At 43.4% G+C, this 27,910-nt stretch overlaps 4 protein-coding genes and 1 pseudogene across 11 annotated transcripts in view; all 5 read left to right on the top strand.

The window, feature by feature from the left end:
- LOC112222728 (multiple epidermal growth factor-like domains protein 8) overlaps positions 1-6,036 on the top strand; it is a 30,204-nt gene extending 24,168 nt beyond the window's left edge. For all 4 annotated transcript variants that reach the window (XM_024385455.2, XM_024385456.2, XM_024385457.2 and 1 more), the window contains exons 38-43: positions 1,229-1,397; positions 2,272-2,464; positions 2,671-2,841; positions 3,052-3,182; positions 3,959-4,091; positions 4,284-6,036. In XM_024385455.2, coding sequence (XP_024241223.2) covers positions 1,229-1,397; positions 2,272-2,464; positions 2,671-2,841; positions 3,052-3,182; positions 3,959-4,091; positions 4,284-5,777 — 2,291 coding nt within the window. In that variant the 3' untranslated portion in view covers positions 5,778-6,036. The remainder of the gene's footprint in view (positions 1-1,228; positions 1,398-2,271; positions 2,465-2,670; positions 2,842-3,051; positions 3,183-3,958; positions 4,092-4,283) is intronic.
- Positions 6,037-8,990: 2,954 nt separating this feature from the next.
- On the top strand, positions 8,991-13,790 carry LOC112222730 (annotated as a pseudogene).
- Positions 13,791-19,250: 5,460 nt separating this feature from the next.
- Positions 19,251-19,853, top strand: LOC121840561 (multiple epidermal growth factor-like domains protein 8; the record flags this gene model as incomplete). Its single annotated transcript, XM_042304408.1, has 1 exon — positions 19,251-19,853. A coding segment is annotated over one exon (603 nt), but the record flags the coding sequence as incomplete, so codon positions are not given.
- A 156-nt stretch (positions 19,854-20,009) lies between these two features.
- LOC121840613 (multiple epidermal growth factor-like domains protein 8) lies at positions 20,010-20,285 on the top strand. Its single transcript, XM_042304937.1, has one exon. It carries the CDS (start codon positions 20,010-20,012, stop codon positions 20,283-20,285), a length of 276 nt encoding a protein of 91 aa, XP_042160871.1.
- A 1,879-nt stretch (positions 20,286-22,164) lies between these two features.
- LOC121840612 (gastrula zinc finger protein XlCGF57.1-like) lies at positions 22,165-27,645 on the top strand. Of its 5 annotated transcripts, XM_042304933.1 has the most exons (5): positions 22,165-22,536; positions 23,997-24,055; positions 24,267-24,548; positions 24,640-24,727; positions 24,905-27,645. In XM_042304933.1, exons 3-5 carry the CDS (start codon positions 24,309-24,311, stop codon positions 26,350-26,352), a joined length of 1,776 nt encoding a protein of 591 aa, XP_042160867.1. In that variant the 5' UTR covers positions 22,165-22,536; positions 23,997-24,055; positions 24,267-24,308; the 3' UTR covers positions 26,353-27,645. The 5 variants fall into 5 exon arrangements, with proteins under 5 accessions (XP_042160867.1, XP_042160866.1, XP_042160870.1 ...); XM_042304932.1 differs by lacking the exon at positions 23,997-24,055; XM_042304936.1 differs by lacking the exons at positions 22,165-22,536; positions 23,997-24,055 and having other exon boundaries at positions 24,438-24,548; positions 24,615-24,783.
- The last annotated feature ends 265 nt before the right edge of the window (positions 27,646-27,910 follow it).

Raw genomic sequence — 27,910 nt, 5'->3', positions numbered from 1 at the left:
GGATGGACAGCCGATTGTCCTCGCAGTGGCAGATCACGTTATACAACACCTGCACAGGATCGGTACATCCGAACACCACACCCTCAGGACAGGTACAGGATGGCAACAACAACTGCCCAAGTTACACCAGGAAAGCACAATCCCTCCATCAGTGCTCAGACTGTCAGCAATAAGCTGAGAGAATCTGGGCTGAGGGCTTGTATGCCTGTTGTAAGGCAGGTCCTCACCAGACATCACCAGCAACAATGTCGCCTATGGGCACAAACCCACCGTCACTGGACCAGACAGGACTGTAAAAAAGTGCTCTTCACTGACGAGTTGCGGGTTTGTCTCACCAGGGGTGATGGACGGATTCACGTTTATTGTCAAAGGAATGAGCGTTACACCGAGGCCTGTACTCTGGAGCGGGATCGATTTGGAGGTGGAGGGTCCGTCATGGTCTGGGGCGGTGTGTCACAGCATCATCAGACTGAGCTTGTTGTCATTGCAGGCAATCTCAACGCTGTGCGTTACAGGGAAGACATCCTCCTCCCTCATGTGATACCCTTCCTGCAGTCTTGTCCTGATATGACCCTCCAGCATGACAATGCCACCAGCCATACTGTTTGTTTTGTGAGTGATTTCCTGCAAGACAGAAATGTCAGTCTTCTGCCATGGCCAGTGAAGAGCCTGGATCTCAATCCCGTTGAGCACGTCTGGGACTTGTTGGATCGGAGAGTGAGGGCTAGGGCCGTTCCCCCCCAGAAATGTCCAGGAACTTGCAGGTGCCTTGGTGGAAGAGTGGGGTAACACCTCACAGCAAGAACTGGCAAATCTGGTGCAGTCCATGAGGAGGCGATGTACTGCAGTACTTAATGCAGCTGGTGGCCACACCAGATACTGACTGATACTTTTGATTTTGACCCCCCCCTTAGTTCAGGGACACATTATTCCATTTCTGTTAGTCACATGGCTGTGGAACTTGTTCAGTTTATGTCTCAGTTGTTGAATCGTGTTATGTTCATACAAATATTTACTCATGTTAAGTTGGTTATAAATAAACGCAATTGACAGTGAGAGGACTTTTCTTTTTTTTTACTGAGTTTATATAAAATGAATGAATGAAATATAAGAGCGTTATAGAATATAACTTTATTGTCCAACATTTAGGGTTATATTCTCTATTCCCAATAACTATTTCAAGTTACCTCTTCTCACTTTCCCCTGTGTGTGTGCGTGCATGTGTCAGGTGTGAGTGAGGGAGTGTGTCCCCAGGGAAACAGCAGCTGGTCCTTCCTCCACTGCCCAGAGGAGGATGAGTGTGCCAACGGCCACCACCACTGTAACGTCACCCAGGACTGCCATGACCTGACCCAGGGATACCACTGCACCTGTAAGCAGGGCTACGTTCTCAGCCGGTAGGAAGCCATACGTCACAATCATCATTAACGGCAGAAGAAGTAGCACTTGGATACCTCAGCAGCAATACACACACAACCTCATCATCATTACATCATCACAATCATCAGTACTACCACTCCACCTGTCCTGCAAACACGGCTACATATTCAGTTGGTATACATACATAGTATCCTAAAAGGGTTCTACAGCTGTACCATTGAGAGCATATTGACTGGCTACATCACTGCTTGGTATGCCATCTAGGACATCTATATCAGGAGGTGTGAAAAGAAGGCCTGGAAAATCGTCAAAGACCCCAACCACCTAAGTCATAGACTATTTTCCCTGCTGCCTTATGGCAAGAGCTGCCGGTGTATCAAGTCTGACACCAACAGGCTCTTGAACAGCTTCTATACCCAAACAATAAGACTAATAATTAGCTAACAGAATAGCTACACAGACTGAGTTTGTCTTGTATCTTCATTGACCTTTTATTTCAATATTTGCACTGTCTCAATAGTCACAGGGCCCTACACACTCACACACTGTCACTCCAACACACACACACTCCATCATCTGCTTACTCACACATAATATGCACATACATTTTATACTGACTCTACACACCTGCCCACCCATTCACATACAAGCTGCTGCTACTCTGTTTATCTTAAATCCTGTTACTTTATTGCGTATTTCCTCTTCTTGTTTTTTTTATCGTAATACATTGATTATTGCATTGTTGGGTTTTGAGTTTGCAAGAAAGGCATTTCACTGTACTTGTGTATGTGACATTGAAACTTGAAAACAAACAGGGCTACATATTCAGTAGGTATACATCCATAGTATCCGTTTAAGTTTCTCCTCTTTCTCTCTACTCCCTCTCTGCAGTGTGTCAGGTCAGTGTGAGCCGGTCTGTGCTCAGGGCTGTGTCAACGGGACCTGTGTGTCCCCGGGAGTGTGTCAGTGTCACTTTGGCTTTGTGGGGGACAACTGCTCGTCTCAGTGTCGTTGTAACAAACACAGCAACTGTAAAGGAGTGTCTGAGCCTGACAAGTGTCTGGAGTGTAAAAACAACACTATGGTGAGTGGGGCAGACACACACACACACACACACACACACACACAGTATTTCAACTGTAAGATTATGCATGTCACAGCCCAATGTGTTTCTTGAGTGCCAAAACACTTGTGACACACTGGTGCTGATCCCAGGTCAGATTCCAAGTTCATTCAGTGTATCATATACTGATGATTATGTGGTTTGTGGCTCTCTCTCTCCTGTTCCAGGGTGATCACTGTGAGAAGTGTAAGCCCCTGTATGTGGGGTTGGCGGTGGGCGGGGGGACGTGTCGCCCCTGTCGGGAGTTCTGCAGGGGGAACAGTGCAGTGTGTTTGTCCCGGGACGAACACAAGAGGGCGCTAGACCACCCCCAAGACCACCCTCTGGACCCAGACAGCGTAAGTGACTTAGTCTGTTTAAGTTAATTTATGTTCTCCCCATCTTGCTTTGAGTTTAGTAATGGGTTACTTTTGATCTGATCAACAGCATCTTTTGTGGTCATATCATGATTTATGTGCAAGCTAGAAACTCACTGTGTAGGAACAGGTATACCATCTTGGATGTCATTTAGCTACATTTCTCTTGTTGAACTCCCTCTCCTTTATCAGATTGTTCAGTGGGTGTCGGAAGGTCCTACAGAGGACTCAGCGGTTTGTGTGAGCTGCCAGAACAACAGCGTGGGGGACAAGTGTGAGAGCTGCCTCAGTGGCTACTTCCTACTGCAGGGGAACTGTGACAAGTGAGTAGTAATTCCTTTAAAATGAACTAGCCACATCTAATTCACTTGTAATCAGTGGTGGAAAAAGTACTAAAATCTCATACTTGAATAAAAGTAAAGATACCTTAATCTAAAAGTGAAAGTCACCTAGTAAAATACTACTTGAGAAGAAGTGTTTGGATTTAAATATACTTAAGTATCAACAGTAAAAGTATGAATAAGTTCAAATTCCTTATATTAAGCAAACCAGAAGGTTTGCTTTTTTTCTTTTATTTACGGATAGCAAGGGTCACACTCCAACACTCAGACATAATTTCAAAGCAAAACATTAGTGTTTAGTGAGGTCTGGCAGATCAGAGGCAGTAGGGATGACCATGGATGTTCTCTTGATAAGTGTGTGTGAATTGGACGATTTTCTGTCCTGCTAAGCATTGAAAATGTAACGAGAACTTTTAGGTGTCAGGGGAAAAGTATGGAGTAAAAAGTACTTAATTTAGGAATATAGTGAAGTAAAAGTTGTCAAAAATATATAAAAAGGAAAGTTAAGTACAGGTACCCCAAATAACTACTTAAGTAGTACTTGAAAGTATTCTTACTTAAGTACTTTACACCACTGCTTGTAATTAATGGATGAAAGGGACATGGAGCCATATTGTGGTGTTCACACCCATCCGGTTTTTCACTTTTCCAGACTGCACTTCAGAAGAGTGTTCATGATGGAGTGATTCTGTAAAAATCACTTCGGAGGGCTGAATCCTCCAGAAAGCTGAAATGCTATTTGTTTCTCCCACCTGTAGGTGTCAGTGTAACGGCCATGCAGACACGTGTAATGAACATGACGGCACAGGCTGCCCATGTCAGAACAACACAGAGACCTCTTCCTGCCTCAGCAGCCCGCAGAGCGACAGGAAGGACTGCTACAGAACACAGGTATGGATAGGATGGTGCAGGCACTAGACACAGTTTACAAGCAGGTATACTGATACAGCAGGGGGAGGTCTGAAGAAGGATACCTTGATTTTCCTGGTTGTAAAGATCACATCCATATACAGACAATAAGCACAGTATTTACATGCACTTGTATTTCTTGTTTCTTCTCCCTCTCTGGAATCCTCCACGCAGTGCGCCAAGTGCAAAGACTCCTTCAATGGCACACCGGTAAACGGGCGCCAGTGCTACCGCCAGTTCAACGTGGACAATGAGTGCTGCTTCGACCCCACCTCTCAGACAAACTGCTTCCACGACCCCACCATCCGCAATTTGCCCAAGGGACGCACTGTCTTCTTCGCTGCCCAGCCAAAGTTTACCAACGTGGACATCCGGGTCACCATCGACGTGACCTTCGGGGAGGTGGAGGTGTACGTGTCCAACTCCCATGACACCTTCATCGTAGAAGTGGACCTCCACACAGGCATCCATGCCATCAAGATCGAGGACGAGTCGGTGGCCCGAGGTGGGGCGAGCGGAGGGGATAAGGAGACACCTCCGTCACCTATGAAAGTGTATGCCAACTCCTCATCCAGCCTGGGTGGGGCCATGCTCCCCAACACCCCCCTGCAGCTCCACGCCAAGCCCCCGGGGGCAGACAGGGAGGTACGGGAGGCCAAGACGGAGGGGCTCATCTCCTATATCACGGTGTGGAAGCCCCAGACGGTGCTGATTGTTCGAGGTGTCCGTGACCGCGTGGTCATCACCTTCCCCCATGAGGTCCACTCCCTGAAGTCCAGCCGCTTCTACATCGCCCTGCGCGGGGTAGGCGCCGAGGAGAGACTGGGCGAGTCCCAGGGCCTGCTCTTCCTTCGCCAGGACCAGGCTCACATCGACCTGTTCGTCTTCTTCTCTGTTTTCTTCTCCTGCTTCTTCCTCTTCCTCTCCGTCTGCGTCCTCCTCTGGAAGATCAAGCAGTTCATGGACTTCCGCCGAGAGCAGAGGCGTCACATCCAGGAAATGACCAAGATGGCATCCAGGCCCTTCGCCAAGCTCACTGTCTATTTGGAGCCAGAGGAGCCCCAGCTCATCTACCTGCCCGCCACAGGGGGCGGAGGGGTGGGGGGCAGTGCCGTGTCCCTGGCCCATGCACGCACAGGAAAGCTGGGGGGCATTGTAGTTGGCCAGAGGGGGCGTGCTGGAGCCATCTCCTACAAACACGAGCCAGGCTCCGGCCCCACCGTCCACCACCACCTTACCCTGGGTGGAGGGGGCAACAGTGGGCAACACCTGCCCCTGCATTACCTCAACACCCACCACTATGTCCCCACCAACACCACGGCCTCGCACCCCCACCACCACCCATCGTCCCACAGCGGCTACCAGCACTTCTGCCGCTCCGACCCTTTCTTGTCCCAGCTCATGGGCTTCTCCTACTCCACCTTCAAGGTGGGGCCCATCACCCTGGAGCCCACGGACGACGGCATGGCCGGGGTGGCCACCGTCCTCATCCAGCTGCCGGGGGGCATCCTGGCCCCTAACCGCGCCTGCCTGGGGTCCGCCCTGGTCACACTACGGCAAAACCTCCAGGAGTACTGTGGTCACGGCAATGGAGGGGGACATCCCGGGGTGGGAGGGGGGCGCAAAGGCCTGCTAGGGCATCAGCACCTCACCACCATGGCTATGTAGAGAAGAGAGGGGGAGAAAGTAGATGAGAGAGGGGTATGTGGTGGGGTGGTAGTAACATGTTAAGAGGTTAGAAGAGAAATGGGGAGTTACATGAAAAAGGCCATAAAGGAGAAAGTTGTGTAAGAGCCTGTTAAAACCTCTAGTGACTCCCCATCCCGCATGAGGGAGCGTAATCATCGACTGACACTAATTAGCATAACGCAACGGACATAAATATTCCTACTCATGAAAATCACAAGTGAAATATATTGAGACACAGCTTAGCCTTTTGTTAATCACCCTGTCATCTCAGATTTTCAAAATATGCTTTACAGCCAAAGCTGGACAAGCATTTGTGTAAGTTTATCGATAGCCTAGCATAGCATTTTGTCCAGCTAGCAGCAGGTAGCTTGGTCACGGAAATCAGAAAAGCAATCAAATTAAATCGTTAACATCCGAAGCTCATCAAAGGTATTCACTCACGAGACTCCCAGTTAGATAGCCAATGTTCCTTTTTTCCAAAAATATTATTTCCATTTGTTCTTCACGTTTGGCTGAGAAATCACCCGGAAATTGCAGTCACGAAAACGCCGGAAAATATTCCAAATTAGCTCCATAATATCTACAGAAACATGGCAAATGTTGTTTCTAATCAATCCTCAAGGTGTTTTTCAAATATATATTCGATAATATATCCACCGGGACAATTGTTTTTTCAGTAGGACCGATTGGAATAATGGCTACCTCTGTATTTTAGCGAGAATCACTCTGGGAGCCATCAGGTGACCAGTTGCGCAATGTAGCCGCTTACGGGTATTCCTCAACAAAAATGGGTATTCTTCAACAAAAATGCGTAAAACTACGTCACAATGCTGTAGACACCTTGGGGAATACGGAGGAAAAGTAAGCTGGTTGATAGCCCATTCACTGCTCAATAGGGACGCATTGGAACGCAGCGCTTTCAAAACATGAGGCACTTCCGGATTGGATTTTTCTCAGGCTTTCGCCTGCAATATCAGTTCTGTTATACTCAGACAATATTTTTACAGTTTTGGAAACTTTAGTGTTTTCCATCCTAAGCTGTCAATTATATGCATATTCTAGCATCTTGTCCTGACAAAATATCCCATTTACTACGGGAACGTTATTTTTCCAAAAATGAAAATACTGCCCCCCAGTCACAAAAGGTTATTTACACTGTTTCAATATTGATTGTCTTTTATTCCGCTATGTATTGCTTTATTTCAAACGCTATACGTGAATAGAATGCAATAGAATATAATTTTTTTGGAATGACCAATAAAGTAGGGACGATAACTACTGGAGTTGGAACCAACATGTGCTTTATACCCCAGAAAGTAGCAATCAAACATTACCATTAAAAACAAGAGATGGAAGGTTAGTCCGCCAGGATGTGCAACATCGTTTTGACAGAATAGGAATAAAGAAAGTGATGCTTGTTTCTCAGATGTTTTTTTATATCATGGCAGTGATGATGAGTGAAATTAATTATAAGTTCATATATGGCAGGCTTTTAAGCTACGTGTCTGTTTATTCACTCAAAACCCGAAGTCTATATTTGTACATGTTCATTCACAGGACCTGTTACATGGTTCTTTACCGGTTGCTGTTGTATTTGTTTCTCTGCTCGTCTGTCTCCAGTTCTTCTGCATTTGTGAACTACACTTAACAATCCTGTTGTGTATCGTTTCCTATTGTGAGGCTTATGGAGAACATATTTAGCAAAGCAAAACTTTTGACACATTTGATGTCTGTTTTAAATAGATTTTGTTACAAATGAAGGATTTAACTAGGTTATCAGACTTATGTCCCTGTAGCCATTTTACGAGTGGATAACATAACACACTATGTATTGTTTAGTTTCTAAGGCTTTTATTTCAGTTCTTTGATATGAACTGTATGTTAACTTTTATGGTTTTGTTTTTAGCTCTTTTGATTGGATGATTTTTTATCAGCCAATGAGGGCTATGATTAGAACTGAATTCACTTTTTGGATTTGTCTTGTGACAAATGGAACAAGAAAAAAATTACAGTATGTGGAACAAAAAATTGTATGGAAATTGTCAGATTATAATGGAGACAAAGGAAAGCGACATCTTCCTGGTGAAAGATAACATTAATGAAAAGGGGGTTTTATTTTCAAGGAAGGTGTGTTACATTTTTTCGTTAATGTTTTTTGCACTCTTAAGACGTAATTTTCTTCGGTTTCTCATGTGAATCACTACAAGATGAATCCCCCCATTATCTTGCAACAATCTGAATGGTGCTACTACACAAAACAACCATTAGACTACAAAATGATTGGTAATTGAGAGATTTCTCATTTACATGTATTTAACCAAGTTTTTTTACAATAATAACAGCTTTCTTGTTTAGTAGCATTGCTCCTAATTAAGGTAAATTGTAACACTATCTTCAGCTACCTTCGAGTCTGGGCACAAGCATTATTAGACTGGTTACATTTGTCTTGTATTGTACTTGTTTCACTGAGCACCTGAGTTACATTTTTCATTTGCTCTTTTTTTTTTTTTAAAGAAGGGAACAAGTGATGTACAGAAGATGGTTGCCTGCCAGGCTCTTTGTCCTGGTGATGAGTCGGCTACAATATTAAAAGTCCAGGAAAGATGGCACACTTGTGGTTTTCTTGTGCATATTTTCTTTTAAGTGGAATAAGTGAGACATCGGTTGAGATGGACTAATTTTGTGCAATTCATGTAATTTCAACACAAATATTTGAAATAGCGTCAAATTCCTTGGTTGAAGACCATTTTATCCTGGTACGTCTTCAGTGGGGGACGACTATAAGCGTTCGAAAATTCGCTCTGGCTATCTCCCATTTCAGAGCGCAGAATAACTGATGAATTTACGAACGCTCAACACCGGTTGAATAGGGCTGGTGTCAGCAAACAACGGCAAAAAACCTTAATTCAATTGTTGCCAGCAACACAGTTATAGTCACCAACGCTCTGGATAACATGAAAAACGCATAACCAGCTCTGCTAGAGCAAGTAAAATGGCCAGAGTGCGGTGTTATCTATTTATCCAGTTAATTTGGGTGCCGTTGAGGTCAGAAGGCTCGGATCAACCCTACTCCTCGGCCAGAGCCTCCAGCATGCGCTCCGACAGCGAAAAGCTCTGAATTTACAAAAGGACAATATGACAGTTAAATAATATACAAATATTCTGATTTCACATACGCCCTCCAGAGTGCAATACGAACGTACCCTATAATGGACACTGCTGGCCAGCAGTGCAAACCGATAAACTATTTAATTTCAGAATTGGTTACAATTAGGTTAAGGGTCAGATTTAGATTATATTGGCTCATTGTTTTCAGGTCAGTAGGTACCCACACTTTTCTGCGAGTGTCTCTTTTAAAATCCTCATCAATCAGCAGGCAATCTTTCTACATGATTACCTGATTGGTCAATCTACACCCACGCCAAGGAAGTGCAAACAGAGTTCTTCCGGTCACTGTGTTTGGTTTGAATCGAAGAAGGTAAGTGAAGTTATTTTGCCCGTGAATGTTTTGTGTAGAAAACAAATGTTTACTCACATCGTTGATGTCTTTATAACGAAGTCGAACGTTAGGTGGGTGACCATTGTCAATTGTAGCTAAATAAGCTAAGTAGGAAGCTGCGTAATTTGGTTTATCCAAGTTTCACCAAAACCACGCCACATGATGTGTTTTTGTAGCTAATTCACTCCGTTTTCAACAAAAAAATTCCCATTTTCTAGCTAGATTCTAGACAGCTTTAACCGTAACTTCAATTAAACGCCGTTTGAAATAGCTGCCTGTCTCTCTTTAATAACTGAGCAACTGCACACGTCAGCAAATATACGCCTGTTTCAAATAAACGCCAGGTCTCAATGAGTTGTTTACACTAGGTAAACAATTCGTGTTAACCACTTAATGTTTTGATATGTTGAGTTTAAATGATTCTGTAATGGCTAACTAGCGTTTGTCGCCAGAAAGAGACTGCTAGTACATATCGTGGCGTAAGTAAGAACTGCAGAAAATGTATTTTGAAATATAATTTCAGTCAAATTAATTTAAAATGTAATACGCATACTAAAACAAAAGAAACGTTAGTGTGTAAGCGATAACAGATAACACGTTAGTTCAGGAAATGAAGAAGTTGATTAAAATGCTCGAATTAAACCATTAACTATGCAAAGCTGTGTGCATTAAGAAAATACACTGAACATGCAACTATTTCTAAGATTTGACTGAGTTATAAGGAAATCGGTCATTTGAAATAAATGTATTGGGCCCTAATCTATGAATTTCACATGACTGGGAATACACATTTATCTGTTGGTCACATTCATGCATACAAAAAGAAGGTAGGGTCGTGGATCAGAAAATCTGTCTATATTTGGTGGGACCACCATTTTCGTCATGCATTGCGACATATCTCCTTCATATAGAGTTGATCAGGCTGTTGATTGTGGCTTGTGGAATGCTGTCCCACTCGTCTTCAATAGCTGTGTGAAGTTGCTGGATATTGGTGAGAACTGGAATACGCTGTTGTACACAACAATCCAGAGCAGACCAAACAGCCTCATTGGGTGACATGTTTGAGTATGTAGGCCATGGAAGAAGTGGGACATTTTCAGATTCTAGGAATTGTGTAAGATCCTTACGTCATGGGGCTGTGAACAAACATGAGGTGAATTTGGCGGATGACTGGCACGACAACATGCCTCAGAATCTTGTCACTGTATCTCTGTGCATTCAAATTGCCAACGATAAAGTGCAGTTCTGTTCATTGTCTGTAGCTTATGTCTGCCCATGCCATAACCCCACCGCCACCATGGGGCACGTTGACATCGGCAAACCGCTCACCCACACACCGTACACGCTGTCTGCCATCTGACCGGTACAGTTGAAACCAATATCACACTCCCTCAACTTGAGACAACTGTGGTATTGTTGTATGACAAAACTGCACCTTTTAGTGGCCTTTTATTTTCCTCAGCACAAGGTGCACCTGTGTAATGATCATGTGTATGGTCCCATGTGGCTCAGTTGGTTGAGCAGGTTGCTTTCAACACCAGGGTTGTGGGCTCAATTCCCACAGGGGACCAATACGGAGAGAGAGAAAAACTCTGAAATGTATGCACTCATGACTAAGTCGCTCTGGATAAGAGTGTCTGCTAAATGCCTCAAATGTAAATGTAATCATGCTGTTTTAATCAGCTTCTTGATGTGCCACACCTGTCAGGTGGATGGATTATCTTGGCAAAGGAGGGATGTAAACAAATATGCATATTTTTTTGTTGAGAAATAAGCCTTTTGTACACATGGAAAATGTGTGCTCTTTTATTTTAGCTCATGAAACATAGGACCAACACTTTTTTGCCTTTATATTTTTGTTCAATGTAGATGCCTTGCTCAAATAGGCCATTAGAGACAGGATTCTATCTAGTGATTTAATCAAATAAATGCCTGTGCCATTAATTGAAGACGACTAGCCTTGTTATAGTTGAGTGATTCAACTTTTGGCTAATAATGAAGAATTGTGTGTAATCATCATTGCCTATCAGCCTAAGTCTGCAGTGTTTGTGTGTGTGTCTATAGGCTGTTTTGGTCCCGGATACTCTTTTCATGGCACTTCGATACAGTGATTTTCATAGCAGGTAAGGAGAGCTTTTTCCTAACCTTAACCACAGTCTCCTAACCTGCTACCTTAATTATCCTAGCCTGCTGTCTAAGTTCTCCTAACCTGCTATGAAAAAGTCACACAAATGTCGAAGTGCCATGAAAAGAGTTTCCCTTGCGTTTCCTGACCTAGTCTAGCTCATCTTTGTTCATGAGCATCAGCCTGAAACTGCTTCTCTTTTCCCTCAGAATGTCAGTAAGGAGGATATTAGAGGCACTTTAGTCAACAAGATGAAGATCAAACAACGTTCAAAAACTACGCCACTGCACAAAAAAACCATGGGGACTAAACGCCATGGAAACCTGGGTATAACACAAACAGAACATGACCCACAGTCAGGTGATGACTCCACCGGCAGAGATGAATCAGATTGTACCCAAGCACTCTCAAAGAGCACCAGTTCAACTCATCATTCAGATTCTAGTCCACTCCACAAGGATCCTGTGGTAGTGCTAACCAGGTTGGCTGAGGTAAGTAGGATTAGTGTTTTCTAATGTGCCTAGTATTATGGCAAGATTGTTAATGCATACTTGTAGTTTCTGTATCTTTCTAATCCATAAGGTGGTGGTTAAGACACTTCTGAGAGACATTAAAGTGTGTTTGGTGAAGGAGGTGACGGATGTCAGGAGGGATGAAGACAACCATGGAGGCAGGACATACTGTTTAACATACTCCAGTCTACTCCCAACAGTGCAGTTTAAATGGGTGATGGTTACTGGAACATTCATATTAATATTGGCAAGGACTATTGAATGAGAAATTACATTTGCCATTTTTTTCTCCCCTCTTATCGTACCCATCTCTTCTCCCTCTATCCCTCACTCTCAGGTTCTCCTCAGTTCTTTCCTTGTCCACACTGCACCATCTCCTTTACTGACTGTTACTTCCTGGAGAACCACATCAAGACCAAACACCAGAAGCAGTACCTAGCCACGTTGAGAAGCCAAGTCTCAAAGAGTAAAATAGTGTACGGCCCCACACACAGCTGTTCCCACTGTAGCTGCATGTTCCATACACCACGACAGCTAGACATCCACACCCGCCAGGCCCACCCCTCTGCCCGTCCCCAGAAACCTGCCCCTCCCGGAGAACTGGCCGTCCCCACAGGGTACAGGAGAAATTCCACACCTGCCCACAGTGCTCCCGCAGATTCAAGTACCTGGGCAGCCTGCTGAAGCACTGCAAGAGTTTGCACAAAATGGCTGTTGTTCTCACCAATGGACACATCAGTTGCGCAGACTGTGAGAAGAGCTTTGAGAATTGCTGGGGCCTGGGGCCTCACCGGTGTCACGAACCAGAGGGCAATAAACCTAAGGACGCTAAACAGATGGTCATTAAGGAAGTCGGCTTCCAATGCTTAGATTGTGGCAAGATCCTCACTACTCCTACGAGCCTGAACACTCACATGCGCATCCACACTGGAGAAAAGCCTTATGTCTGCAAGGAGTGTGGCAAGCGCTTCTCAGGTACAGGCGCTTACCGTTATCACTTGTTAATACACAATGGGGTCAAGCCATTCAAATGTCAGGACTGTGGGAAGGGTTTCAAGCAGAAGTACCTCCTCAGGAAGCACATGACTGTTCACTCTGGTGAGAGGAAGTACTCCTGCTCCCAATGCGACAGGCAGTTTGCATACAGGGAGAGTCTGAAGCTTCACCTGCGCACACACTCCGGGGCGAGACCTTTCAAATGTACTGTCTGTGGTAAAGACTTTGCTGACAAAGGTTATCTGAAGACGCATCTGAAGATTCACAACAACCAGAAAAACTACCATTGTGGGGTTTGTGGGCAGAAATTCATAAGGATTGGGGTGCTGAACGTACACCTGCGCTCACACACCGGTGAGAGGCCTTACCACTGCACAGTGTGTGACAAGCAGTTTGCCCGACTCGACCACCTGAAGAACCACCAGCGCACTCACACAGGTGAGAAACCATACACCTGTACCGAGTGCGGTAAAAGCTTCACTCAGTCTGGAGATCTAACCAAACACAAGCGCCTCCACACCGGGAGAGGCCTTTTGAATGTTCGGAATGCCACAAACGCTTTATCTGCTCTGCTTCTCTGACCCTGCACATGAGGACCCACACTCACCGTGACGTAAAGCCATACTCCTGCCAAGAGTGTGGGAAAAGCTTTTATGAACAGAGTCATGTGAACGGCCACATGAAGATCCACAAGGGGAAACGTTATTCCTGCCCCCACTGCTTTCTCAGCTTTGCTCGCAAGTCCAACCTCTCCAAACACCTGCTTAGACGTCATAAACCTAAATGATAATGATGTATATTAACATAGCACCTTTTATGAAACTCTGTTACTCTTATGAATTAAATGGAGGGGAGTCTGATCTCTTTTGTCAGTGATCGATGTGTGACATCAAATTCTAACTAAATTTTGCCCCATGTTTATGATAACGCTGCAATGTTTTAACAATCCTCCAGTTGGGTCACAGTGAGCTCCATGTATTGGGACAGTGACACGTTTTGTTTCTCCTGCAGCACTTTGGATTTGAAATTATACAACGACTGAGGTTAAAGTGCAGACTCCGCTTTAATTTGAGGGTATTTTCATCCATATCAGGTGAACCGCTTAGAAAGAACAGGATTTTTTTGTACATGTTCCCCCATTTTTAAGGGAATGGTTAAATTATTTGGTCCCATATTCCCAGCATGCAATGCTTACATTAAGCTTGACTGGATGTGTTTGCTGTTTGTTTTGGTTGTGTGTCAGGGTATTTTGTGCTCAATAGAAATTCATGGTAAATAATGTATTGTCACTTTTATTATAAATTAGAATAGTGTATGTCTTCTATATTAGTGGCTACCATGATTACGGATAAAACTGAATGAATTGTGATTAATGAGTGAAAGTTAGAGGCATAAATATCATACCCCTCAAAATGCTAACCTCCCCTGTTATTGTAATGGTAAGATGTTAGCATGTCTTGGGGGTATGATACTTGTGCGTCTGTACTCTAGCTTTCTCACTCATTATTCAGGACTATCCGTAATCATTGTAGCATCAAACAAGTTTGTAGAGTAACAACCTTGTTGTAATCAATATGTGCTAGGACAATGGGACCAAGTACTATACTTTTGACTACTTTTACCACACAAGGAATTTGTACCAATTCTTTAAGTCCCCCCCCATTTTAGGGGATTATGTTCAAGAAGTGTCATTTCTAAACTGTTCATTTGTTCATCTGCTCTTTTGTTTTATGGATGTTTGCGTTTAACCAGTTCAATGTCAGCTACATAATCCCCAAAAGTAGGTATCATGAGGGCCATAAATGATAACTAGTAATGTTGCATACTCAAAGGTTTTAAAAAATCTCACTTCCGGTAAACAATAGGTATAGATTGTTGAGGTCACTATTGAGGATACTAGCTCAAGTACACACAGTACAAATGATACAATTCTATTTGGCAAAATTGTATGAATAGGGCTTTGAAGTGTTTATTCTAAATATTGCTTAAATTATAAAATGACTTTAAGATATCATCTTCCTTAACTTTAAATTACATAATTGTTTAGTGTTAGAGATTTCATATTTTCTGGATGTTTCTCTTGTTCACAATGTCTGACCCCCATCGCTGTAAACATCTCAGAGCTCTAGCTTGACTATATTAACTTTTTAGGAACACTCCTTTGATTAAGAATGAATCTCTAAATGTGCTACTGTAATGAAACCACTCTTGCTGCGCTATGATGTAAGGATTGCAGGCATGTGCTTTGTCAGTAGCTCTGATATAGGGTTCAGCCAGGAGTTGGACAGTTGGAAGAGTGATTGAAATGGTAGAAGGGACATCCCAGCTTCAAGTGGTGTTAGATTTCACATCCTACATCACGCAGGGTTGGAACCGGTACCAGAACCACACAGTTCCCCCAAACAAGGGACCTTATGTCTAAGAGGTTATAAACACACACAAAAAAATGTTTTATTTGCTCTGTATAAAAATTAAGAAAGTATGTACAGAAGATGGTTTCATGAATGATTGCCCTGGTGATCAGTAGGCGATAATAAATTCTGAAAGATTATCGTCAGTTTTGTTGTTGGTTTGTACTGTATTTTTGGAAGAAGAGGAGCTTTTATGTGAAGGTCACTCCCTAGTATTGTTATAAACATTTATTTTAATGACTGTTACTTACATAGAGACCACATTTGTTTCAGTCCATAAGCCATCATTGACCTGCACTGGTTTAATTTTTATTGCATTACCAAACATTTGAACATGGTAGACAAGCATGCAGTATTCATTCTCTCTGTGTGTATGTACAGGGCATTCCGGAAAGTATTTGGACCCTGTAACTTTTTTCCACATTTTGTTACGTTACAACCTTGCTCTAAAATGGATAAGTGTGCAGTGTGCCCGCAGATTCCTGTACCTGAATTTTTGGGGACTGGGGCCTCACCGGTGTCATGAACCAGAGGGCAATAAACCTAAGGACACTAAGCCTGTGATATGTCTGGAAGTCGGCTTCCATTGCTCCGAGTGGCAAGATCCTCACAACTATGAGCCTGAACACTCACATGCGCATGTCCCACACCGGAGAGAAACCTTACGAATGCAAGGAGTGTGGCAAAATATTTACAAAGGGCAGCAGTTTAGGCAAACACCTGCTCACCCAATGCTCTCTGCATCGCCTGGCCCTGGTGTGCTGCCAGCGGCGAGGCCTTCGACGGTAAAGGGAACAGAATTGAATAGACCTTTAGAATATAGTTTAAGATTGAATAATAGATCCTCGTCCACTGTGTGTGTGTGTGTCAGTTTTAGAACACCTATTCAAGGCTTTTTCTTTATTTTGACTTTTTTCTACATTGTAGAATAATAGTGAAGACAACTGAAATAACACAAGGAATTGTGTAGTAACCAAAAAAGTGTTAAACACATTTTATATTTGAGATTCTTCAAATTGCTTTGATAACAGCTTTGCACACTCTTGCCATTCTCTCAACCAGATTTATGAGCTTGTCACCTGGAATGCATTTCAATTAACTGGTGTGCCTTTAAAGTTCATTTGTGGAATTTCTTTCCTTAATGCATTTGAGCCACTCAGTTATGTTGTGACAAGGTATGGGGGGTATACAGAGGAAAGCCCTATTTGGTAAAAGACCAAGTCCATATTATGGCAAGAACAGCTCATCATTACTTTAAGATATGAAGGTCAGTCAATAAGGAACATTTCAAGAACTTTGAAAGTTTCAAGTGCAGTCGCAAAAACCATCAAGCGCTATGATGAAACTGGCTCTCATGAGGACCGCCACAGGAATGGAAGACACAGAGTTACCTCTGCTGCAGAGGATAAGTTCATTAGAGTTACCAGCCTCAGAACTTGCAGCCCAAATAAATGCTACACAGAGTTCAAGTAAGCAGACACATCTCAACATCAACTGTTCAGAGGTGACTGTGTGAATCAGGACTTCATGGTTGAATTGCTGTAACTAAACCACTACTAAAGGACACCAATAATAAGAAGAGACTTGTTTGAGATAAGAAACACGAGCAATGGACGTTAGACCGGTGGAAATTTGTCCTTTGGTCTGGAGTCCAAATTGGATATTTTTGGTTCCAACCGCTGTGTCTTTGTGAGACGTGGTGTGGGTGAACGGATTATCTCCGCATCTGTATTTCCCACATTAAAGCATGGAGGTGTTATGATGTGGGGGTGCTTTGCTGGTGACTGTCTGATTTATTTAGAATTCAAGGCACATTTAACCAGCATGGCTATTTGGGCTTGGTGGGACTATCATTTGTTTTTCAACAGGACAATGACCCAACACAACTTCAGGCTGTATAAGGGCAATTTTACCAAGAAGGATCCCCTGAATCCCCCGACCTCAACCAAATAGAGATGGTTTGGGTTGCGTTGGATCACAGATTGCTTTGGTTTCTACATGATTCCATATGTGTTATTTCATAGTTTTGATGTCTAAACTATTATTCTACAATGTAGAAAATAGTAAAATTGAAAGAAAAACCCTTAAATTAGTATGTGTTTTAAAACCTTTTTGCCGGTAGTGTATATATATTTATAAAATATAAGAGCTTTATAGAATATAACTTCATTGTCCATCATTTAGGGTTATATTCTCTACTTTCCCCTGTGTGTGTGTGCGTGCGTGCGTGCATGTGTCAGGTGTGAGTGAGGGAGTGTGTCCCCAGAGAAACAGCAGCTGGTCCTTCCTCCACTGCCCAGAGGAGGATGAGTGTGCCAACGGCCACCACCACTGTAACGTCACCCAGGACTGCCATGACCTGACCCAGGGATACCACTGCACCTGCAAGCAGGGCTACGTTCTCAGCCGGTAGGAAGCCACACGTCACAATCATCATTAACGGCGGAAGAAGTAGCACTTGGATACCTCAGCAGCAATACACACACAACCTCATCATCATTACATCATCACAATCATCAGTACTACCACTCCACCTGTCCTGCAAATACGGCTACATATTCAGTTGGTATACATACATAGTATCCTAAAAAGGTTCTACAGCTGTACAATTGAGAGCATATTGACTGGCTACATCATTGCTTGGTATGGCAATAGCACCGACCTCAATCTTATGGCGCTACAGAGGGTTTTGGGACAGCCCAGTACATCACTGGGGCCGAGCTCCCTGCCATCCAGGTCATCTATATTAGGAGGTGTGGAAGGAAGGCATCAAGTCTGACACCAACAGGCTCTTCAACAGCTTCTATCCCCAAACAATAAGACTGATAATTAGCTAACAAAATAACTACACAGACTGAGTTTGTCTTGTATATTTATTGACCTTTCATTTCAATATTTGCACTCTCTATATATTATATAGATTTGCACACTCACAGGGCCCTACACACTCACACACTGTCACTCCAACACACACACACAAACACTCACTCCATCATCTGCTCACTCACACATTATATGCACATACATTTATACTGACTCTACACACCCACTCACATGCAAGCTGCTGCTACTCTGTTTGGAAAGTGACTCACTGTCTGTTTTAGTTCATTTATATGTTCTTTCCATCTTGCTATGAGTTTATTATTAATCACATGCTCCGAATACAACAGGTGTGATTAATAATAAACTCAAAGCAAGATGGAAAGAACAAAAAATGAACTAAAACAGACAGTGAGTTAATTACGCTGTTTGGGTCCAAGGGGTGGTCTTGGGGTGGTCTAGCGCCCTCTTGTGTTCGTCCCGGGACAGACACACTGCGCTGTTCCCCCTGCAGAGCTCCCGAAAGGTGTGGCATATCCCCTTGCCAACCCCAAATAGAGGGGCTTACACTTCTCACTGTGTTCACCTTATAGTGAAATGCTTACTTACGAGCTCCAAACCAACAATGCAGTTTTAAAAATATGGATAAGAATAAAAATAAAGTAACAAGTAATTAAAGAGATTTATGTGCAAGCTAGACACTCACTGTGTAGGAATCAGTATACAATCTTGGATGTCATTTAACTGCATTTCTCTTGCACTTGTATTTCTTGTTTCTTCTCCCTCTCTGGAATCCTCCACGCAGTGCGCCAAGTGCAAAGACTCCTTCAATGGCACACCAGTAAACGAGCACCAGTGCTACCGGCAGTTCAACGTGGACAATGAGTGTTTTGCGTCGACCCCCACCAACCGCAATCTGCCCAAGGGACGCACTGTCTTCTTCGATGCCCAGCCAAAGTTCACCATCGACATGACCTTCGGGGAGGTGGAGGTGTACGTGTGACACCTTCATCGTAGAAGTGGACCTCCACACAGGCATCCACGCCATCAAGATCGAGGACGAGTCGGTGGGGCGAGCGGAGGGGATAAGGAGACACCTCCGTCACCTATGAAGGTGTATGCCAACTCCTCATCCAGCCTGGGTGGGGCCATGCTCCCCAACACCCCCTGCAGCTCCACGCCAAGCCCCAGGGGGCAGACAGGGAGGTACGGCAGGCCAAGGCGGAGGGGCTCATCTCCTATATCACGGTGTGGAAGCCCCAGGCGGTGCTGATTTTTCGAGGTGTCCGTGACCGCGTGGTCATCACCTTCCCCCATGAGGTCCACTCCCTGAAGTCCAGCCGCTTCTACATCGCCCTGCGTGGTGTAGGCACCGAGGAGAGACGGGGCGAGTCCCAGGGCCTGCTCTTCCTCCGCCTGGACCAGGCTCACATCGACCTGTTCATTGTCTTCTCTGTTTTCTTCTCCTGCTTCTTCCTCTCCGTCTGCGTCCTCCTCTGGAAGATCAAGCAGTTCATGGACTTCCGCCGAGAGCAGAGGTGTCATATCCAGGAAATGACCAAGATGGCATCCAGGCCCTTCGCCAAGCTCATTGTCTATTTGGAGCCAGAGGAGCCCCAGCTCATCTACCTGCCCTCCACAGAGGGGCATTGTCGTTGGCAAGGCAGGCTGGGGGGCATTGTAGTTGGTTAGAGGGGGCGTGCTGGAGCCATCTCCTACAAACACGAGCCAGGCTCCGGCCCCACCGTCCACCACCACCACCACCTTACCCTGGGTGGAGGGGGCAACAGTGGGCAACACCTGCCCCTGCATTACCTCAACACCCACCACTATGTCCCCACCAACACCATGGCTTCGCACCCCCACCATCACCCATCCTCCCACAGCGGCTACCAGCACTTCTGCCGCTCCGACCCCTTCTTGTCCCAGCTCATGGGCTTCTCCTACTCCACCTTCAAGGTGGGGCCCATCACCCTGGAGCCCACAGACGACGGCATGGCCGGGGTGGCCACCGTCCTCATCCAGCTGCCGGGGGGCATCCTGGCCCCTAATCGCACCTGCCTGGGGTCCGCCCTGGTCACACTACGGCAAAACCTCCAGGAGTACTGTGGTCACGGCATTTGAGGGGTCCACCCCGGGGCGGGAGGGGCGCAAAGTCCTGCTAGGGCATCAGCACCTCACCACCATGGCTATGTAGAGAGGGGGGGCGAACATGTGCTTTATACCCCAGAAAGTGACAATCAAACATTACCATTAAAAACAAGAGATGGAAGGCTTAGTCCACCAGGATGTGCAACATCGTTTTGACAGAATAGGAATAAAGAAAGTCATGCTTGTTTGTCAGATGTTTTTTTATATCATGGCAGTGATGATGAGTGAAATTAATTATAAGTTCATATATGGCAGGCTTTTAAGCTATGTGTCTGTTTATTAACTCAAAACCCGAAGTCTATATTTGTACATGTTCATTCACAGGACCTGTTACATGGTTCTTTATCGGTTGCTGTTGTATTTGTTTCTCTGCTCGTCTGTCTCCAGTTCTTCTGCATTTGTGAACTACACTTAACAATCCTGTTGTGTATCGTTTCCTATTGTGAGGCTTATGGAGAACATATTTAGCAAAGCAAAACTTTTGACACATTTCATGTCTGTTTTAAATAGATTTTGTTACAAATGAAGGATTTAACTAGGTTATCAGACTTCTGTCCCTGTAGCCATTTTACGAGTGGATAACATAACACACTATGTATTGTTTAGTTTTTTTTATTTCAGTTATTTGATATGAACTGTATGTTAACTTATATGCCTTTTTTTTATTTTGGCTCTCTCGATTGGATGATTTTATCAGCCAGTGAGAGCTTTGATTAAAACGTAATTATTTTTTGTGATTTGTCTTGTGACAAATGGAACAAGAAAGCAATTACATTATGTGGAACAAAACATTGTATGGAAATTATGTCAGATTATAATGGAGACAAAGGAAAGGGACAAAATATCTGCAAAGCTCCATCTTCCTGGTGAAAGATAACATGAATGAAAAAGGTGTTTTATTTTCAAGCAGGGTGTGTTACATTTTTGTTAGATGTTTTTTGCACTCTTAAGAAGAACATTTTCTTCAGTTTCTCATATGACTCACTACAAGATGAACCCCATTATTTTGGAACAATCTGAATGGTGCTACTGGATACACTACACAAAACAACCATTAGACTACAAAATGATTGGTAATTCAGATTTCTCATTTACATGTATTTAATCAAATATATAACAAAAATAACAGCTTTCGTGTTTAGTAGCATTGCTCCTAATTAAGGAAAATTGAAGCACTATCTTCAGCTACCTTCGAGTCTGGGCACAAACATTATTAGACTGGTTACATTGTTCTTGTATTTGTTAGTTTACGTGTTTTTTTAACCCTTTTTATTTTTTACATGTTTTATTTACTCGTTTTTTTTTTAATTAGGGAAGAGTTATGTACAGAAGTAGTAGAGTAGTAGGTGACAATATTAAAAGTCCAGGAAAGATGACACACCTCTGGTTTTCTTGTGCATGTTTCTTGTGCATAGAATAAGAGAGACATCGGTTGAGGTGAACTAATTTTATGAAATTCATGTCATTTCAACACGTCATTGAAATAGCGTCAAATTATTTGTTTTATTTTTTATTTTAAAATTGTCTTTTTTATTAACAACAAATCAATACATAAAGCACATGAGGGAACACAAGCATACATAAATTACAAACAATTAGCGTCAAATTCTTTGGTTGAAGACCATTTTATCCTGTTACATCATCAGTGGGGGACGACTATAGGCTTCTTTTTTTTCTTTTTTATAAAGGCGTTCGAAAATTCGCTCTATAACTGATGAATTTACGGACGCTCAACACCGGTTGAATAGGGCCGGTGTCAGCAAACAACGGCAAAAAAAAAGCTTAATTCAGTTGTTGCCAGCAGCACAGTTATAGTCACCAACGCTCTGGATAACATGAAAACCGCATAACCAGCTCTGCTAGGGCAAGTAAAAAGGGTTAAATCGAACAAAAAAATAAACAGATATTCTGAATTTAGATACGCCCTCCAGAGTGCAATACGAACGCACCCTATAATGGACACTGCTGGCCAGCAGTGCAAACCGATAAACTATTTAATTTCAGAATTGGTTACAATTAGGTTAAGGGTCAGATTTAGATTATATTGGCTCATTGTTTTCAGGTCAGTAGGTACCCACACTTTTCTGCGAGTGTCTCTTTTAAAATCCTCATCAATCAGCAGGCAATCTTTCTACATGATTACCTGATTGGTCAATCTACACCCACGCCAAGGAAGTGCAAACAGAGTTCTTCCGGTCACTGTGTTTGGTTTGAATCGAAGAAGGTAAGTGAAGTTATTTTGCCCGTGAATGTTTTGTGTAGAAAACAAATGTTTACTCACATCGTTGATGTCTTTATAACGAAGTCGAACGTTAGGTGGGTGACCATTGTCAATTGTAGCTAAATAAGCTAAGTAGGAAGCTGCGTAATTTGGTTTATCCAAGTTTCACCAAAACCACGCCACATGATGTGTTTTTGTAGCTAATTCACTCCGTTTTCAACAAAAAATTCCCATCTTCTAGCTAGATTCTAGACAGCTTTAACCGTAACTTCAATTAAACGCCGTTTGAAATAGCTGCCTGTCTCTCTTTAATAACTGAGCAACTGCACACGTCAGCAAATATACGCCTGTTTCAAATAAACGCCAGGTCTCAATGAGTTGTTTACACTAGGTAAACAATTCGTGTTAACCACCTAATGTTTTGATATGTTGAGTTTAAATGATTCTGTAATGGCTAACTAGCGTTTGTCGCCAGAAAGAGACTGCTAGTACATATCCCTACAAACCGTGGCGTAAGTAAGAACTGCAGAAAATGTATTTTGAAATATAATGAATGAATTTGGCGGATGACTGGCACGACAACATGCCTCAGAATCTTGTCACTGTATCTCTGTGCATTCAAATTGCCAACGATAAAGTGCAGTTCTGTTCATTGTCTGTAGCTTATGTCTGCCCATGCCATAACCCCACCGCCACCATGGGGCACGTTGACATCGGCAAACCGCTCACCCACACACCGTACACGCTGTCTGCCATCTGACCGGTACAGTTGAAACCAATATCACACTCCCTCAACTTGAGACACCTGTGGTATTGTTGTATGACAAAACTGCACCTTTTAGTGGCCTTTTATTTTCCTCAGCACAAGGTGCACCTGTGTAATGATCATGTGTATGGTCCCATGTGGCTCAGTTGGTTGAGCAGGTTGCTTTCAACACCAGGGTTGTGGGCTCAATTCCCACAGGGGACCAATACGGAGAGAGAGAAAAACTCTGAAATGTATGCACTCATGACTAAGTCGCTCTGGATAAGAGTGTCTGCTAAATGCCTCAAATGTAAATGTAATCATGCTGTTTTAATCAGCTTCTTGATGTGCCACACCTGTCAGGTGGATGGATTATCTTGGCAAAGGAGGGATGTAAACAAATATGCATATTTTTTGTTGAGAAATAAGCCTTTTGTACACATGGAAAATGTGTGCTCTTTTATTTTAGCTCATGAAACATAGGACCAACACTTTTTTGCCTTTATATTTTTGTTCAATGTAGATGCCTTGCTCAAATAGGCCATTAGAGACAGGATTCTATCTAGTGATTTAATCAAATAAATGCCTGTGCCATTAATTGAAGACGACTAGCCTTGTTATAGTTGAGTGATTCAACTTTTGGCTAATAATGAAGAATTGTGTGTAATCATCATTGCCTATCAGCCTAAGTCTGCAGTGTTTGTGTGTGTGTCTATAGGCTGTTTTGGTCCCGGATACTCTTTTCATGGCACTTCGATACAGTGATTTTCATAGCAGGTAAGGAGAGCTTTTTCCTAACCTTAACCACAGTCTCCTAACCTGCTACCTTAATTATCCTAGCCTGCTGTCTAAGTTCTCCTAACCTGCTATGAAAAAGTCACACAAATGTCGAAGTGCCATGAAAAGAGTTTCCCTTGCGTTTCCTGACCTAGTCTAGCTCATCTTTGTTCATGAGCATCAGCCTGAAACTGCTTCTCTTTTCCCTCAGAATATCAGTAAGGAGGATATTAGAGGCACTTTAGTCAACAAGATGAAGATCAAACAACGTTCAAAAACTACGCCACTGCACAAAAAAACCATGGGTACTAAACGCCATGGAAACCTGGGTATAACACAAACAGAACATGACCCACAGTCAGGTGATGACTCCACCGGCAGAGATGAATCAGATTGTACCCAAGCACTCTCAAAGAGCACCAGTTCAACTCATCATTCAGATTCTAGTCCACTCCACAAGGATCCTGTGGTAGTGCTAACCAGGTTGGCTGAGGTAAGTAGGATTAGTGTTTTCTAATGTGCCTAGTATTATGGCAAGATTGTTAATGCATACTTGTAGTTTCTGTATCTTTCTAATCCATAAGGTGGTGGTTAAGACACTTCTGAGAGACATTAAAGTGTGTTTGGTGAAGGAGGTGACGGATGTCAGGAGGGATGAAGACAACCATGGAGGCAGGACATACTGTTTAACATACTCCAGTCTACTCCCAACAGTGCAGTTTAAATGGGTGATGGTTACTGGAACATTCATATTAATATTGGCAAGGACTATTGAATGAGAAATTACATTTGCTATTTTTCTCCCCTCTTATCGTACCCATCTCTTCTCCCTCTATCCCTCACTCTCAGGTTCTCCTCAGTTCTTTCCTTGTCCACACTGCACCATCTCCTTTACTGACTGTTACTTCCTGGAGAACCACATCAAGACCAAACACCAGAAGCAGTACCTGGCCATGTTGAGAAGCCAAGTCTCAAAGAGTAAAATAGTGTACGGCCCCACACACAGCTGTTCCCACTGTAGCTGCATGTTCCATACACCACGACAGCTAGACATCCACACCCGCCAGGCCCACCCCTCTGCCCGTCCCCAGAAACCTGCCCCTCCCCGGAGAACTGGCCGTCCCCACAGGGTACAGGAGAAATTCCACACCTGCCCACAGTGCTCCCGCAGATTCAAGTACCTGGGCAGCCTGCTGAAGCACTGCAAGAGTTTGCACAAAATGGCTGTTGTTCTCACCAATGGACACATCAGTTGCGCAGACTGTGAGAAGAGCTTTGAGAATTGCTGGGGCCTGGGGCCTCACCGGTGTCACGAACCAGAGGGCAATAAACCTAAGGACGCTAAACAGATTATCATTAAGGAAGTCGGCTTCCAATGCTTAGATTGTGGCAAGATCCTCACTACTCCTACGAGCCTGAACACTCACATGCGCATCCACACTGGAGAAAAGCCTTATGTCTGCAAGGAGTGTGGCAAGCGCTTCTCAGGTACAGGCGCTTACCATTATCACTTGTTAATACACAATGGGGTCAAGCCATTCAAATGTCAGGACTGTGGGAAGGCTTTCAAGCAGAAGTCGCTCCTCAGGAAGCACATGACTGTTCACTCTGGTGAGAGGAAGTACTCCTGCTCCCAATGCGACAGGCAGTTTGCATACAGGGAGAGTCTGAAGCTTCACCTGCGCACACACTCCGGGGCGAGACCTTTCAAATGTACTGTCTGTGGTAAAGACTTTGCTGACAAAGGTTATCTGAAGATGCATCTGAAGATTCACAACAACCAGAAAAACTACCATTGTGGGGTTTGTGGGCAGAAATTCATAAGGATTGGGGTGCTGAACGTACACCTGCGCTCACACACCGGTGAGAGGCCTTACCACTGCACAGTGTGTGACAAGCAGTTTGCCCGACTCGACCACCTGAAGAACCACCAGCGCACTCACACAGGTGAGAAACCATACACCTGTACCGAGTGCGGTAAAAGCTTCACTCAGTCTGGAGATCTAACCAAACACAAGCGCCTCCACACCGGGGAGAGGCCATTTGAATGTTCGGAATGCCACAAACGCTTTATCTGCTCTGCTTCTCTGACCCTGCACATGAGGACCCACACTCACCGTGACGTAAAGCCATACTCCTGCCAAGAGTGTGGGAAAAGCTTTTATGAACAGAGTCATGTGAACGGCCACATGAAGATCCACAAGGGGAAACGTTATTCCTGCCCCCACTGCTTTCTCAGCTTTGCTCGCAAGTCCAACCTCTCCAAACACCTGCTTAGACGTCATAAACCTAAATGATAATGATGTATATTAACATAGCACCTTTTATGAAACTCTGTTACTCTTATGAATTAAATGGAGGGGAGTCTGATCTCTTTTGTCAGTGATCGATGTGTGACATCAAATTCTAACTAAATTTTGCCCCATGTTTATGATAACGCTGCAATGTTTTAACAATCCTCCAGTTGGGTCACAGTGAGCTCCATGTATTGGGACAGTGACACGTTTTGTTTCTCCTGCAGCACTTTGGATTTGAAATTATACAACGACTGAGGTTAAAGTGCAGACTCCGCTTTAATTTGAGGGTATTTTCATCCATATCAGGTGAACCGCTTAGAAAGAACAGGATTTTTTTGTACATGTTCCCCCCCATTTTTAAGGGAATGGTTAAATTATTTGGTCCCATATTCCCAGCATGCAATGCTTACATTAAGCTTGACTGGATGTGTTTGCTGTTTGTTTTGGTTGTGTGTCAGGGTATTTTGTGCTCAATAGAAATTCATGGTAAATAATGTATTGTCACTTTTATTATAAATTAGAATAGTGTATGTCTTCTATATTAGTGGCTACCATGATTACGGATAAAACTGAATGAATTGTGATTAATGAGTGAAAGTTAGAGGCATAAATATCATACCCCCTCAAAATGCTAACCTCCCCTGTTATTGTAATGGTAAGATGTTAGCATGTCTTGGGGGTATGATACTTGTGCGTCTGTACTCTAGCTTTCTCACTCATTATTCAGGACTATCCGTAATCATTGTAGCATCAAACAAGTTTGTAGAGTAACAACCTTGTTGTAATCAATATGTGCTAGGACAATGGGACCAAGTACTATACTTTTGACTACTTTTACCACACAAGGAATTTGTACCAATTCTTTAAGTCCCCCCCCATTTTAGGGGATTATGTTCAAGAAGTGTCATTTCTAAACTGTTCATTTGTTCATCTGCTCTTTTGTTTTATGGATGTTTGCGTTTAACCAGTTCAATGTCAGCTACATAATCCCCAAAAGTAGGTATCATGAGGGCCATAAATGATAACTAGTAATGTTGCATACTCAAAGGTTTTAAAAAATCTCACTTCCGGTAAACAATAGGTATAGATTGTTGAGGTCACTATTGAGGATACTAGCTCAAGTACACACAGTACAAATGATACAATTCTATTTGGCAAAATTGTATGAATAGGGCTTTGAAGTGTTTATTCTAAATATTGCTTAAATTATAAAATGACTTTAAGATATCATCTTCCTTAACTTTAAATTACATAATTGTTTAGTGTTAGAGATTTCATATTTTCTGGATGTTTCTCTTGTTCAATGTCTGACCCCATCGCTGTAAACATCTCAGAGCTCTAGCTTGACTATATTAACTTTTAGGAACACTCCTTTGATTAAGAATGAATCTCTAAATGTGCTACTGTAATGAAACCACTCTTGCTGCGCTATGATGTAAGGATTGCAGGCATGTGCTTTGTCAGTAGCTCTGATATAGGGTTCAGCCAGGAGTTGGACAGTTGGAAGAGTGATTGAAATGGTAGAAGGGACATCCCAGCTTCAAGTGGTGTTAGATTT

Source organism: Oncorhynchus tshawytscha, linkage group LG23, assembly GCF_018296145.1.
Source record: "Oncorhynchus tshawytscha isolate Ot180627B linkage group LG23, Otsh_v2.0, whole genome shotgun sequence".
Classification (NCBI taxonomy): Eukaryota; Metazoa; Chordata; class Actinopteri; order Salmoniformes; family Salmonidae; genus Oncorhynchus; species Oncorhynchus tshawytscha.
This window is presented reverse-complemented; position numbering and strand designations above follow the sequence as displayed.